The following is a 14,317-nucleotide window of genomic DNA, read 5'->3' as shown; positions in this document are numbered from 1 at the left end:
ACTTTTCCTCTGTACAGGTTTTGATAAATCTCCCCCTTAGAATTATAATTCCCATGGACCCTGGATAACTTGTATTGGTGCCACTATACTGTACACTAGATTTTATTCCTAAACCCTATGGGGGAGATTTATCAAAATCTGTGCAGAGGAAACGTTGCTGAGTTGCCCATAGCAACCAATCAGATCGCTGCTTTCATTTTGGAAAAGGCCTCTGAAAAATGAAAGAAGCAATCTGGTTGCTATGGGCAACTGGGCAACATTTCCTCTGGACAGGTTTTCATTAATCTCCCCCTATATATTTTAAAGAGCAGGCCATAATGTCAATAAATACTTCAGCGAAATTATGTTTCGTCCTCATATGTACTGTGTAGTTTAGGATATAGAGAGTATTGCACATTTCTCTGGTAGAATCTTCCGATTAACCAAAACTATGGTGTATGGCGTGGCTGCCGCAAGGCGAAATGGCGGAAGAATGATTTAAACCTGTGGTCTTAAACTCTTGCCCTCCAGATGTTGCAAAACTTCAACTCCCAGCATACCCGAACAGCCAATGGCTGTCCGGGCATGCTGGGAGTTGAAGTTTTGCAACATCTGAAAGGCCACAGTTTGAGACCGCTGATTTAGACTAAGGCTATGCACGCACACCTTATCTTTCCCAAGGGGACAAATATTCTATGAAGTACAAAAGCAGAAATTCCGGGGATAGTGGCATTTATAATTTAGAGGGTTAAAGCGGACGTGTCAGATCCCACAAAAAACAAACTGTTATATGTTACTCAGTACCTCATCCTAATCCTGTACATGTAATTTTTATGTCTCTATCGCCACTATTTCACTAAAAAATAACATATGACAGCTGCCCACTGTCTTTTTCATCTTCCCAGAGGGACTGAGCGTGTCCCTCTCTTGCCTGCACTGTGATTACTCCTCCCTCTCCCTCACTCTGCTGACTCACTTCTCTCGGGAGCAGCCTGGCAGCCCTGCTCTGTAACCCTTTCCTCTCTGGTTTCATGCTGTACATACACACAAACAATGATTATTGAAGATTGCCTGTACTCTACCACCAAAGACAATTTGGTGCGTGTATAACTTCCATCTTCCTAAATTAGTGCAAAGGTTTAGTGCTAAAAGTACAGCGGTTTCATGTGTATCCCCCTTTGCCAGTCCTGTAATGCTGGGACTTGTAGTTTTGGAATAGTTGGAGGTACGGTGTTTGGATAACTCTTTTGTTGCAGCAGTGTTGTCTTCAACTGTGTACCTATATCTTTTGCAAAACTACAACTCCCAGCATGCCCAGACATCCTTTGACTGTCCAGGCATGCTTGGAGTTGTAGTTTTCAACAGCTGGAGGCACATGATTGTTAAAACTCTGTTTTACAGCAGTGTTGCTGCAGGCTGTGTTCCTCTTGCAGCCTTGTGAATCAGTCATCTCGTGCCCATGACCCTTGGACACACTCATGCTGCTGTAGGACTCATCAGTATCCCAAAAGGAATGGGGACCCCTAGTGGTGGTATTTTCAAAGGAAGTTTTCTTTAATAAAATGTGGGGGGGAAAATAAAAGAAGTATATTAGAAAAACTATTGTTTTGTCATGATGTACAACATATACAAAGGTTTTATATCTGGCAGTGCCCATTTAAACCAGACTTAAGTCTGACCCCAGTTTGGTGTCCCAGTACAGCTATATTGTGTCAAGGTATTGTAGGCCCTGTCAGATTGAGACCTCCAGTGTCCTGGGGGCTCCCCGGCAGGGACTCAACCATTTCTAATGTGTATTTGCACTGTTATAACTTAATAATCTGTTACTAGGTATCTGTAGCCTTAAGTATGTTACCTAGCAACCTCATGCCTAGTCAGGGTATGTGAGAGTGGAGGACTGAGGGCTAGACTAAACTTTTTGGTAAGGTATTATGTTATTACTTGTATGTAACTTTATTGTTAATCCCTAAGGAGAGACAGACAACTCTATGGTCCACAGCTGCCTGGCCAATGGGCTTTAGTTTAGCCTTCCCTTATAAGGGGTGGCATTTCCTGTGTAGTACAGAGTAGGGGTCAGCAGTTCAGTGGTGTTCAGAGGTGGAGGTCAGGAGTTCTGGAGACTTCAAGTGTCAAGAGAAGTTGAGTTCCAAAGTGAAGAATCATTAACTCATTTCAGTTCAGAGTACAGAGTGGAGGAATATCCAGCCTTTACTTCAGCCTTGATCAGAGAATTCCTAAAGGACAATTCATTATCCTCCGTCGAAAAGCCACAAATCTACCGACACTTCAGTAAGTGACTTTAATCTCAAGCCTAATATGGCGCAGAGCTAAATATCAAGTCCAGGCACTGCAAACTGTGTGGTCCTCTAGAGACTGTCTGTTAACCCTTTGGGAGACTTTGGTTGAGTGCTGTGGAGATTGTACCACCTATCTTCAAGTTAGTAAAGCCTCCGTTAAACTGCAACCTAGTGTGGAGTCAATTCTTTCCTTGCTAGCCTGTGGGGAGATGGAGTTTTCCGGACCTGTAGTACCCCGGGAGATACCAAGACTACAGTGGCGTCACGTGACATTAAGGGTTAATACCATCCGACCCTGGGTTAATACCCCCAAGAACCAAGTAGCTAACCCCGGCGTAGCGGTGGCTGCGGACCTCACCCGTGGCCACCACACCAGCAGCTGCCGTCTGAAATAAATTCATATTTCCTGATCGCATTCAGCACGTACATGCACATCCTTTTTCAGGAAGGGTGTATTCTTTTAGGGATTATGACATGGTGTTTATAGTGCATTTAATAGCAGCTAAAAGCGTTTTATAGTGTAGACTAATATGTTGCAGTTTATGACTCTGCTGATACTTAACTTTTATATGTTGTTCTTTATAGTTACTTTTTCCCACCATATTTTCTGTTAATAAATGTGAATCCTTAAAGAAAAGATAAGTGGAAGGCTTAATCTTAACTACTCCCTATACAGAGAAACACCAGCGTTCACCAATACCCAAGGTGATAAAAATAACAAGCAATAGGAAAATAAAAATTACTTCAATTTTTTAACATATTTGGGGAGATTTACAAAAACTTGTATAGAGTTAGAGTGGTGCTGTTGTCCATAGCAACCAATTAGATTGCTTCTTTTATTTAAGTAAAACATTTTTTTAATAAAACAATCAATATGATTGGTTGCTATGGGCAACTGCATCTGCAGTAACATATTACAAGACCAGCAAAGTAAGGCCTCGTCCATACCATGGAATTCCCCTGCCTAATTGTCGGTCTGCATGGGGCGGTGGGACTGCACGGACATTGCCATCTTCATAGACGGCAATGCAGTCCCGGCAGAATTCCGCACAAGAAAAAATTCTAAACGGAAGAATTATGTGCGGACATTCCAATAACAGCAGAGAGCTGGCAGAAAGGTGACGTCTCAAAGATGGCAATGCATTTCCGTGTGGACTCCACAGAAAGAATAGACATCCGGAATCGGGATATCCGCAACAGAAACATCTGCTACAGAAATTCCACCATGTGCACAGTGCAGCAGAATCCCATGGAAATCAATGGGACTCTGCTGCTGCGGAATGTCCATTCTTCTGTGGAATTCCGTATGGAAAATCCATTGTGTGAACATAGCCTTACAGCAAAATTAAGTCCTGAATGTATTAAAACATCCCACTGGATGGTACTGGTTTGCATGCAACTCTCCAGTAAGCTTCTAACTAGTGGTGTGGGGTATTGATAATTCAGTATTTTAGGCTACCTTCACGCGGCAGAATTTCTGAGCAGGAATATTCTGCTCGGAAATTCCGCTACAGCAGGGTCCCATTGAATTTCAATGGAATTCTGCTGCACTGTGCAGATGGCTGAATTTTCATGTTAGTTGTAACATTTGTATAGTTAAGCTAGTTTACTTTATTTCATGTTGGGGTTAATATATGGTATATATATATCATCTTCTATAGCATGCTAAATTTAGAACCCGAGAAGGAAGCAAAGAATTAGTGACCTTTGGATGATGTGATTGTAGGTTGGAAGTGTGGTGTCCCGGTACCGCATTTTATGCGGTCCCTTTATGTGTATGGGTCCCCATAGCCAGAGTCCCTAGGACGTAGGGGTCCATGTTGTATAGTCTACCCCTTTGTCACCTCTATTCCATCTAGTAAACCAGTATCTTATGCGAGGTTAATGTAAATATAGTTATATAAATGTAAATGAATAGTTAATTACCTGCGTGTAGCGTACCAGGACCTGCGGGTCACATGACTAGGTGAACTCTATGGTATTTCTGCTTGAGGACCTCTGGAGGTCCCTATGACGTATGCAATCCCATCATTCTGTGTACGAGTGAATGACAGGTATTCGGACCAATCAGATTAACCCCGCCCCTGCCCATATAAGGGAGCGGCAGCCATTATTCTCTCTCTTGTTCCTGGGCTGTCAACCGAGAAGGACCTGCGCAGCTATTCTCGCAGTGAGATAGGCCTGAGCTTTGCAAAGGCTGATTAATGCTAAATCGAGAGTGTATCAATCCCCAGACACTCTGCAGCATCACCGGACCTAATCTAACCCCTAAATCCGGACGGATCTGCAATATCTACCCTAAATTCAGACACTTTCTAAATACCTCAAGTCAGTCACTGAGCAATATAAGGACTGTTATATTAGACTGTTACTGTGCCTTGGATGTACCGTAAGCACTTTAGTAAAGTTGTTCAAGTTCAAGTTAAATCTCCTTGTGGACCTTCAGTCATTTCATGCACCTATCGTTACTGGGAAGGGCGGCGATAGGCCGGAGAATTATCTCAGCATACTAGCCCTCAGCCTGACATCACGAACTATAGGGTTAACATTAACCCCTCATATACCGATACAACATCCCCACTACTATATACCCCCCAAGGGCTACCACAGAAGTAATGTAGTTGTGAGTATTTTGTAAATTAGATGTAGGTTTCCATTTGTTCTAAGCATATAAATACAAACACCTATAAACTAGGGCAGGGGTAGGCAACCTTTTGGTAGTGCTGTGCCCACATTTTTCTCAAAGTCGCTTGGTGTGCCGGTAACGTGGGTGTGTCTTGTGTGGCTTGCTGTGGGTGTGGCTTGTTGTGGTGGGGTTTGTGGGGGGGGGGGGGCTTGTCACAGGGTGGGTTTTCACAGAATTGTCTCTATATATTGTTCACACTGTAAGGACCTTACAGTGAGAACAACTGTATAATACAGACCCCTGAGTCAGTCCACATCACAATACAGACCCCAGAATCAGTCCCCACCATATACAGACCCCAGAATCAGTCCCCACCTTAATACAGACCCCAGAATCACCACCCACCATAATACCGACCCCAGAATCACCACCCACCATAATACAGACCCCAGAATCAGTCCGCGCCATAATACAGACCCCAGAATCAGACCTCACCATAATACAGACCCCAGAATCACCACCCACCATAATACAGACCCCAGAATCACCACCCACCATAATACAGACCCCAGAATCACCACCCACCATAATACAGACCCCAGAATCACCACCCACCATAATACAGACCTCAGAATCACCACCCACCATAATACAGACCCCAGAATCACCACCCACCATAATACAGACACCAGAATCACCACCCACCATAACACAGACCCCAGAATCACCACCCACCATAATGCAGACTCCAGAATCACCACCCACCATAATGCAGACCCCAGAATCACCACCCACCATAATACAGACCCCAGAATAAGACTCCACTATAACACAGACCCCAGAATCAGTCCCCACCATAATACAGACCCCAGAATCAGACCCCACCATAATACAGACGCCAAAACAACCCACCACAATACAGACCCCTTTACCTAATACAGACCCCAGTTGTGTTGCACAATAATATACTTACAGTTACATTAACTGACTTACAATTCACGGCTTTTACAATCGGCGGCGTCCTCTTTCCTTCTGTTCTCCATCTGGCTCAGAGTAGGTAGCCGGGCAGGTAATTGTGTAAGTAGCCAGGTAGGGAAGTAGCCAGTGCTCCTTCACATCTAAATCATTATCCCCCTCCCTGTCACCTGCACCCCCCCTTCCTCCCTGTCACTTACACCCCCCATCAGCACTTGCACCCCCCTTTTCCCATCATCACTTGCACCACCCCTTCCCCATCATCACTTGCACCCCCCCATCATTACTTGCACCCTCCCTTCCCCATCATCGCTTGCTTCCCCCTTCCCTCCCATCATCACTTGCACCCCCCTTCCCTCCCATCATCACTTGCAACCCCCATCATCACTTGCACCCTCCCTTCCCCCAATCATCACTTGCACCCCCCTTTCACCTCCCATCATCACTTGCACCCCCATCATCACTTGCACCCCCCATCATCACTTGCACCCCCCCCCCATGATTGTGTAGGTAGCCAGTGCTCCTTCACATCCAAAATCATCCCCCTCTCTGTCACCCCCTCCCCTGCACCCTCCCTCCCTGTCACCAGCACCCCCTTCCCCCCTGTCATTTGCACCCCCATCATCACTTGCACATTCCCCATCATCACTTGCACATTCCCCATCATCTTTTGCACCCCCCCATCATCACTTGCACCCCCCTCATCATCACTTGCACCCCCCTCATCATCACTTGCACCCCCCTCATCATCACTTGCACCCCCCTCATCATCACTTGCACCCCATCATCATTTGCACCTCCCCATCATCACTTGCACCTCCCCATCATCACTTGCAACCCCCCATCCTCACTTGCACCCCAACATCATTACTTGCGCACCCCCATCATCACTTGCACACCCCCATCATCACTTGCAACCCCCCATCATCACTAGCACCCCCCTCATCACTTGCACCCCCATCATCACTTGCGCACCCCCATCATCACTTGCACCCCCCATCATCACTTGCACATCCCCCATCATCTCTTGCACCTCCCATCATCACTTGCAACCCCCATCATCACTTGCACTCCCCTCATCACTTGCACCCCACTTGCACCCCCCATCATCACTTGCAAACCCCTCCCATCATCACTCCCCACTCCCACCACCTTCCCTCCCCTGCTCTGCAGATTGCAGGATGATTTAAAGAAGAAAAAAAAAACTTTTACTCACCTATATCGCATGCAGGTATCTCCCGGGGAGCACAGGCTGGCTGCATTCTTCTCCCACTACAGTGCAGGCGCCAATGAGTGACGTCATCGGCGCCTGCGCTGTGTGCGGGCAGAGGTCACAGGTCTCCTCTCAGTGAAGCCGCAGGTCCTGCAGCTCACGTTGAGAGGAAGCTTTAACTGTGTGTGCGCACACAACTTAAAGCGGCGCTCGCTCACCTGGGGATCTGGGACAAGTGTCCTGGATCCCCATTAGCGGAGCGAGCGCCTCTCAGACCTGAGCCAGCCCCGCGTGCCACTCAAAAGCACCCCGCATGCCATGAGTAGCACACGTGTCGGGAGTTGCCGACCCCTGAACTAACAGTGTAACAGAATGGACTAGGTATGGGTTCAATGGTTTATTACTAGTCTAGCCATTTTAGGAAGATTCCTCCATCAGGACAATCCCTTTCATTACATGTAACCTCCCCATAATACATATTTATAGACTGGTTGTATCTTAATAGCTCGATCCTCCCTGAATCCATAGATGGAATGTTGTCCAACCTGTTGGTCTCTTCCTCAGCACTATCTATACCTGATGAGGATGTACATGTACATTATCTACTATTAAGACATGAAGACGGGGGTTCGGCTGTATTATACATCAAGTTTTAAGACGGTGAGAAGCAAAATGTTGTTTGGGAAGTTTCTTGAAGAATTTTCTGTAAGGAAAAATCATAAGGAAATGGAAAGTTATTAAGGAAGGTGAAAGCAGACAAGACGAGTAATCCTTATAAGGCAAGTGCATTACTTCTTGTTCTTATATAGTAAGGTCATCATGTTTTTTTGCATGTACCTTGTAGTTTGGGTTTACATATCCTAAAATGATGCATAGGTGGAAACAGGTCATAATCATGTCAAACTATGATTTTCTTTGTATCCAGTGGTATTACAGGCAAATTTCTGTAAATTCTGTAACATAGTAACATAGTTCATAAGGTTGAAAAAAGACCAAAGTCCATCAAGTTCAACCTATATCCCTAATGAGTCCCTACTGAGTTGATCCAGAGGAAGGCAAAAAACCCTCATACTAGAGGTAAAATGACCATCACCTCCTCTGGCAGAGAATTCCACAGTCTCACTGCTCTTACAGTAAAGAACCCCCGTCTGTGCTGGTGTAGAAACCTTCTTTCCTCTAGATGTAGAGGATGCCCCCTTGTTATAGATACAGTCCTGGGTATAAATAGATCATGGGAGAGATCTCTGTACGGCCCCCTGATATATTTATACATAGTTATTAGGTCTCCCCTAAGCCTTCTTTTTTTCTAAACTAAATAACCCTAATTCTGATAATCTTTCTGGGTACTGTGGTCCTCCCATTCCCCATATTACCCTGGTTGCCCGTCTTTGAACCCTCTCCAGCTCCACTATATCTTTCTTGTACACTGGTGCCCAGTACTGTACACAGTATTGAATGTGTGGTCTGCCAGTACTTTACACAGTATTCTATGTGTGGTCTGACCAGTACTGTACACAGTATTCTATGTGTGGTCTGACCAGTACTGTACACAGCATTCTATGTGTGGTCTGACCAGTACTGTACACAGCATTCTATGTGTGGTCTGACCAGTACTGTACACAATATTCTATGTACGGTCTGACCAGTACTGTACACAGTATTCTATGTGTGGTCTGACCAGTACTGTACACAGTATTCTATGTGTGGTCTGACCAGTACTGTACACAGTATTCCATGTGTGGTCTGACCAGTACTGTACACAGTATTCTATGTGTGGTCTGACCAGTACTGTACACAGTATTCTATGTGTGGTCTGACCAGTACTGTACACAGTATTCTATGTGTGGTCTGACCAGTACTGTACACAGTATTCTATGTGTGGTCTGACCAGTACTGTACACAGTATTCTATGTGTGGTCTGACCAGAACTGTACAAAGTATTCCATGTGTGGTCTGACCAGTACTGTACACAGTATTCTATGTGTGGTCTGACCAGTACTGTACACAGTATTCTATGTGTGGTCTGACTATTGATTTTTACAGTGGTAGAATTATTTCCTTGTCGTGGGCATCTATGCACTTATTGATGCCCCCCCCCCCCCCCCCGTGATTTTATTTGCCTTGGCAGCAGCTGCCCTACACTGGTCTCTACAGCTAAATTTACTACTAACTAAGACTCCTAAGTCCTTTTCCATGTCAGTCGTCATCAATGTTTTACCATTTAATACATAATCCCAGCCTAGATTGTTCCTCACTGGACTGATGTCATTATAAAGTAGAATTGGTGGCGAAAAAAATAAGCCAACATATGGATTTTAAGGTGCAAAATAGAAAGGGTTATGATTTTTAAAAGGTGAGGAGGAAAAAATCTAAAGTGCAAGGTTGGAAAAACGCTCGGCCCTTAAGGGGTTAACCAAGTCTAACTGAATTTTATTACCACAGAGAATGACATGTGTTAGAAGAAAAACTATTTTTAATTGGGTGATTAAAGAATTATTAGGAACAGGTTGAGATGTGCAGTATTATTGCCAGCCACATCCAGAGGTGTGGTACGGGAAGTTAAGAAGGTATTCAAGAGGTGTAACTAGAGCCCATATTCTCTATTGTTTTAATTCACCGGAGAGACAATGTATTCACTGAATGATAAGGGAACTTAAATGATTCTCTGCACTTCCTTCTTTATTAAATGCTTTTCATAAAACTTGGCATTTGCATCGTGTCATGATATTCAATAGTGAAAAGGTATATCACATTACGTTCCCAAGAATCCATGCACGTACATATAACACAATGCTGATGACGAGGCTTCCAACTCATTGGCGTCACCAAGGAGGGGCCCCCTACAGCGAGCTGTGCTTTGGTGCAGGAGCTACATCAATTTCTGTGCCAAACAGCATGCGGTGCCAGCCTTGAAAACCTCACAGAAAATAAGGGATATGGATATATCCAAAAGCTTCCTTTGAAATCAATGGGAGCTTCAGGGTCTAAATGCACGACCCTCCCACCCCCATCCAACCCCCCAATTGTGACCAATATCTCAGAGAGATATGTGCCCGCAATAATATATAGATTTAGTGTTGTTATAATTGCCCCCCTACTTATGTCCTGGCTCCCAGTGTGCCCCCCCCCCCCCAAATTTGATTGTATATTCCCACCCATTACCTGATCATTTTTTTGCACTGGTATTTGAAATATACATTTTAAGTGGTTTGAATAAAAGTTAGCTTTTTAAAAGGTTGGGGAGTACTCAATCCTGTGGGGCCTAGGGGCCTGGTCACGACCTCTGTGACCCTGATTGCTGCACCGCTGTATAAATGTACCATAATGATGTGATTCTTCCAAGATCTACATTAGACATAGTCACCCGTGTACCAAGTAACTATGTGTAGTAGGAGTTAACCCTAATTTAACCCCTTACAGGCATTGTTCCCCCTTTTTATTATTTTCAGCATTAGCTATCCATTTGGAGTTGTCCCTCAGTTTTTTGTGCCGGTTTTGCCTCCTGTCTTGACAATGGGTGGTGGGCTATAAGCAGCAGCCTACTCGTGTCACCGACAACGAGGATCCCCATCTGCCATCTAGAAGGAAGAGGTGTCTTTTGTCAGCACAGGTCCACAAGGGGCTCAATGCTGATGTAAGGGCAGTGTGATGGCGCTGAGGGTTGTGGCTTTAGATTGATCATAAAGAAGGTATGTAAAAAAGAGGTAGGAGGAAGTAAAATTCAGTATGGCAGTGGCTGGTCTGTTTATAGCCAACGTTACAAAAGCCAGTGGGCTTTTGGCAAAAGACTAAAGGATATGGGAGGAAACGACGTGAGAATTATAGTTAGGATGGTACTTGAACAGAGGACAAGTACCGCAGACTTATCCTCCTAGCTTAATGGGTTATTCCGGTGACACAATATTTTTTTTATAACTGTTTAGCTTTAAAAATAAAAAGGCAAGCACATGCAATTACCCTGATCCCCTGCCCTACCATTCTGATGGCACCTGGAACCCGCTGTTTCCCATTCCCTCTTTTGTCCAAGCAGAGAATGCCTGCTCTGCCAATCACTGGCTGCAGCGGTGACTTGCCTCAACCAATGATTGGCTGAGCAGGCATTTCCTGCCAGGGCCAAGTAGGGCATTTTGGGATAAGTAGTCAGGTGGGTAGGACAGCTTGTACAAAAGCTTTATTGCTACAGGTTACTTTCCAGCGGACTTCTTTTTTTTTTTTTTTTTAGATCAACTGGTGCCAGAAAGTTAAACAGATTTGTAAATGACTTCTATGACGTGGCGAGTGGGCTTGTACTTTTTGATCAAAAATGTATACTAACAACCTGTTAGTTTTTGATATTATGCTGAGAAGCAATCAGATCATTATACAAGATTGTAGATGTGCACCATGTCTGTTTTTCTACCCGAATTCATTCAGATTTGTAAATCACTTCTATTGAAAAAGCTTAATCCTTTCAGTACTTTTTAGGGGCTGTATACTAATGAGAAATCCAAAAAACAAATGCATTTCCTCTGATGTCATGACCACAGTGCTCTCTGCTGACCTCTGCTGTCCATTTTAGTAACTGTCCAGAGCAGGAAAAAATCCCCATAGCAAACATATGCTGCTCTGGACAGTTCCTAAAATGGACCGCAGAGGTCAGCAGAGAGAACTTTGGTCATGACATCAGAGGAAATGCATTTCTTTTTTGGCTTTCTATTTAGTATGCAACCCCTAAAAAGTACTGGAAGGATTAAAAATTTTAATAGAAGTTATTTACAAATCTGTTTAACTTTCTGGCACCAGTTGATTTAAAAAAAAGTTTTCCACGTGAGTACTCCTTTAAGCTTATAGCTCCTATATCTACCTATGTGCCTCTATGGTCACAGACATCACCTGTATCTAATTTAATCCTTTAGTCAAAAAGACAATCCACTCAAAATGCCTCCTCTCCAACTGTCTGTGAGTTGCCAAGAATAGGAGGCAGATATACAAATAATTTGACTGCAGGATTTGAGTATTTAAAACATTTGTTTGTAGTCAGTAGGTTTATTTATTTTTTTATAGTTAAGACTATTTAGACCTAATATTCGAAATGTCATTCTCCTTACAGACGAAAGATGATCTCAGCTCCAATCAACCACAAGCATCTGACCATATTAGCCTTCTTAATTTTCCTGTTCCTCTTATCCTTTCTGTGGAATCGTGAAATCATCACTTCAGGGGTGTCAACAAATCTTCAAAATCTGATTTGTCAAGAAAAGAAGACCCAAAATGAGACGGCAATACTAAGTTCTGTCCCCCCACCAAAACAAGTGGATGACATTGTTGTCCTCATTTGGAAATGGCCTTGGGGATATGTCTCCCCATTAGATAAATGCCCTGAATTTGGGGTCAAGGGATGCAAGTTGACAATAAACAGAAGTCTTTATAGTGTTGCCGATGCTGTCCTCATCCATCATGCAGATATTATGTATAGCAACATGTCTTTACCCCAGATGCCAAAACCTAACTTTCAGCGTTGGATCTGGTATAATATGGAGCCACCACGAATAATCCAAAATTTGAAAATGCTGGATAACCTATTTAACATGACTATGACCTTTCGTAAAGATTCAGATATACAAACTCCATATGGCCGGATGGAACCATTAAAGGAGAGGGGTCAAAATTTCACCATTCCCCAAAAATCCAAGCTTGTCGCTTGGGTTGTCAGTAAATGGTACCCCGGTGCCCCCCGTATTGCATATTACGAGAAGTTAAAGAAACACATTAATATTGATGTTTATGGAGCAAAACACAAGAAACTGAGCTGGGATGATTTTTATTCAACCATATCCCAATATAAATTCTACTTGTCTTTTGAGAATTCAGTCTACAAGGATTATATCACGGAGAAGCTATGGTCCAATGCTTTTGGATCATGGGCAGTTCCAGTTGTGCTGGGAACATCTCGGAAGAACTATGAACAATTTGTCCCTGGAGATGCCTTCATTCATGTTGATGATTTCCCAAGTCCCAAGGAACTGGCTGCTTACCTTCTAGAGTTGGATAAGGATGATGAGAAGTATAGGAAGTATTTCAACTGGAGATTTCATTATCGTGTCATTAACCCTAAGGGTCCATCATATGCATACTGCAGAATATGTGCAACAATAAGAGAAAATCCAGTTTATCAGGTCATTCACAGTGTGGAAAAGTGGTTTCTAGAAGACGTGTAACAGGTTAACAACAGATGCTTCCACTTCCTCCACTCATCTATGGGCAGGGTACCTGCATGTTACCGGGTGTATGAGGACTCATAGCTGCCATTGTCTATTTGACAGCTATAATTCTGAACCTCAGCGTCTGAGAAAGAAGTAGTAGATTATGGATATGTGCATGGACACAGCTAGAGTTGAAAGTGCATATAACAAAGTTATCAATAATATGAACTGATGAACTGCAGTTTTAGGGCATATGGACCTCATGGTGGGAGAAACATTTTTTATTTCAAGGGGTACTTCAGAGAAAATATAATAAAAATAAGTTCCAAAGACACCACTCTACTTGAATATGTTCCCTGTAAACCATCCTGCCTGATTTGCATGGCTCCTGTGGCCCCTGTTGTCTTTTCTGGCTGCTTGATATTCTTTGTCCTTCTTCCCTCCCCCTACAGCATGATACTACAAGTGTCAGCAGCCATTGCAGCTCTGCTCTCACTGTCGTCCAGCTCTATTTATGAGAGCAGTCCCCACCTTCCTACTCTGTGAGCAGAAATGCACAGTGTATGATTGGCTGAGGCTGCACAAACCTCCCAGCTCTCAGTAATAAGGGAAGCATGACACATCAGTGCAGGGCAGAAATCAGGTGGTCTGTGTCTCTCAAGAGGATAGGGGCTGCTTTAAGAGAGGGACTTGAACAGAGACAAGGTGGAACGTTGGATGATGTCTTTCCCTCGCTCCCTGCATGTAAGTGATTACTGAAAGAGCAGAAACTTCTCTATATAGCTAATAAATAATATTTAGACAACTAAAAATATTGGTGAGTGACATGGTAATTTTGTATATTCAGAGTTAAACATATTTCATTTTATAAATACACCATGGGGGACATGTATCATTTCCAGTGTATAATAGAAGTTTTTTACCCCTCTTCCTGTTGTGTAAATTTGGCGCAGCTGCGTTAAATTTATCATTCTTGTGCAGCTACTTTCTTGAATTGCGTTTAAATTTAGAATTCTCCTCAGAGCATAAATTTACACCGCAGCTC

General features: G+C 43.6%; 1 protein-coding gene across 1 annotated transcript; it reads left to right on the top strand.

Annotated features, from left to right (window-relative positions):
• The first annotated feature begins 2,859 nt into the window (after nucleotides 1–2,859).
• Nucleotides 2,860–13,677, top strand: LOC130290911 (3-galactosyl-N-acetylglucosaminide 4-alpha-L-fucosyltransferase FUT3-like). The gene is made up of 3 exons (XM_056539122.1): nucleotides 2,860–2,981; nucleotides 7,655–7,869; nucleotides 12,180–13,677. The coding sequence occupies exon 3, from the start codon at nucleotides 12,187–12,189 to the stop codon at nucleotides 13,285–13,287; it is 1,101 nt and encodes a 366-aa protein (XP_056395097.1). The 5' UTR covers nucleotides 2,860–2,981; nucleotides 7,655–7,869; nucleotides 12,180–12,186; the 3' UTR covers nucleotides 13,288–13,677.
• Nucleotides 13,678–14,317: the final 640 nt, after the last annotated feature.

Source organism: Hyla sarda, chromosome 9, assembly GCF_029499605.1.
Source record: "Hyla sarda isolate aHylSar1 chromosome 9, aHylSar1.hap1, whole genome shotgun sequence".
NCBI lineage: Eukaryota > Metazoa > Chordata > Amphibia > Anura > Hylidae > Hyla > Hyla sarda.
This window is presented reverse-complemented; position numbering and strand designations above follow the sequence as displayed.

Coding starts and splice junctions, on each gene's coding strand:
- LOC130290911 (XM_056539122.1), top strand. CDS start 12,187: ATGATCTCAGCTCCAATCAACCACAAGCATCTGACCATATTAGCCTTC.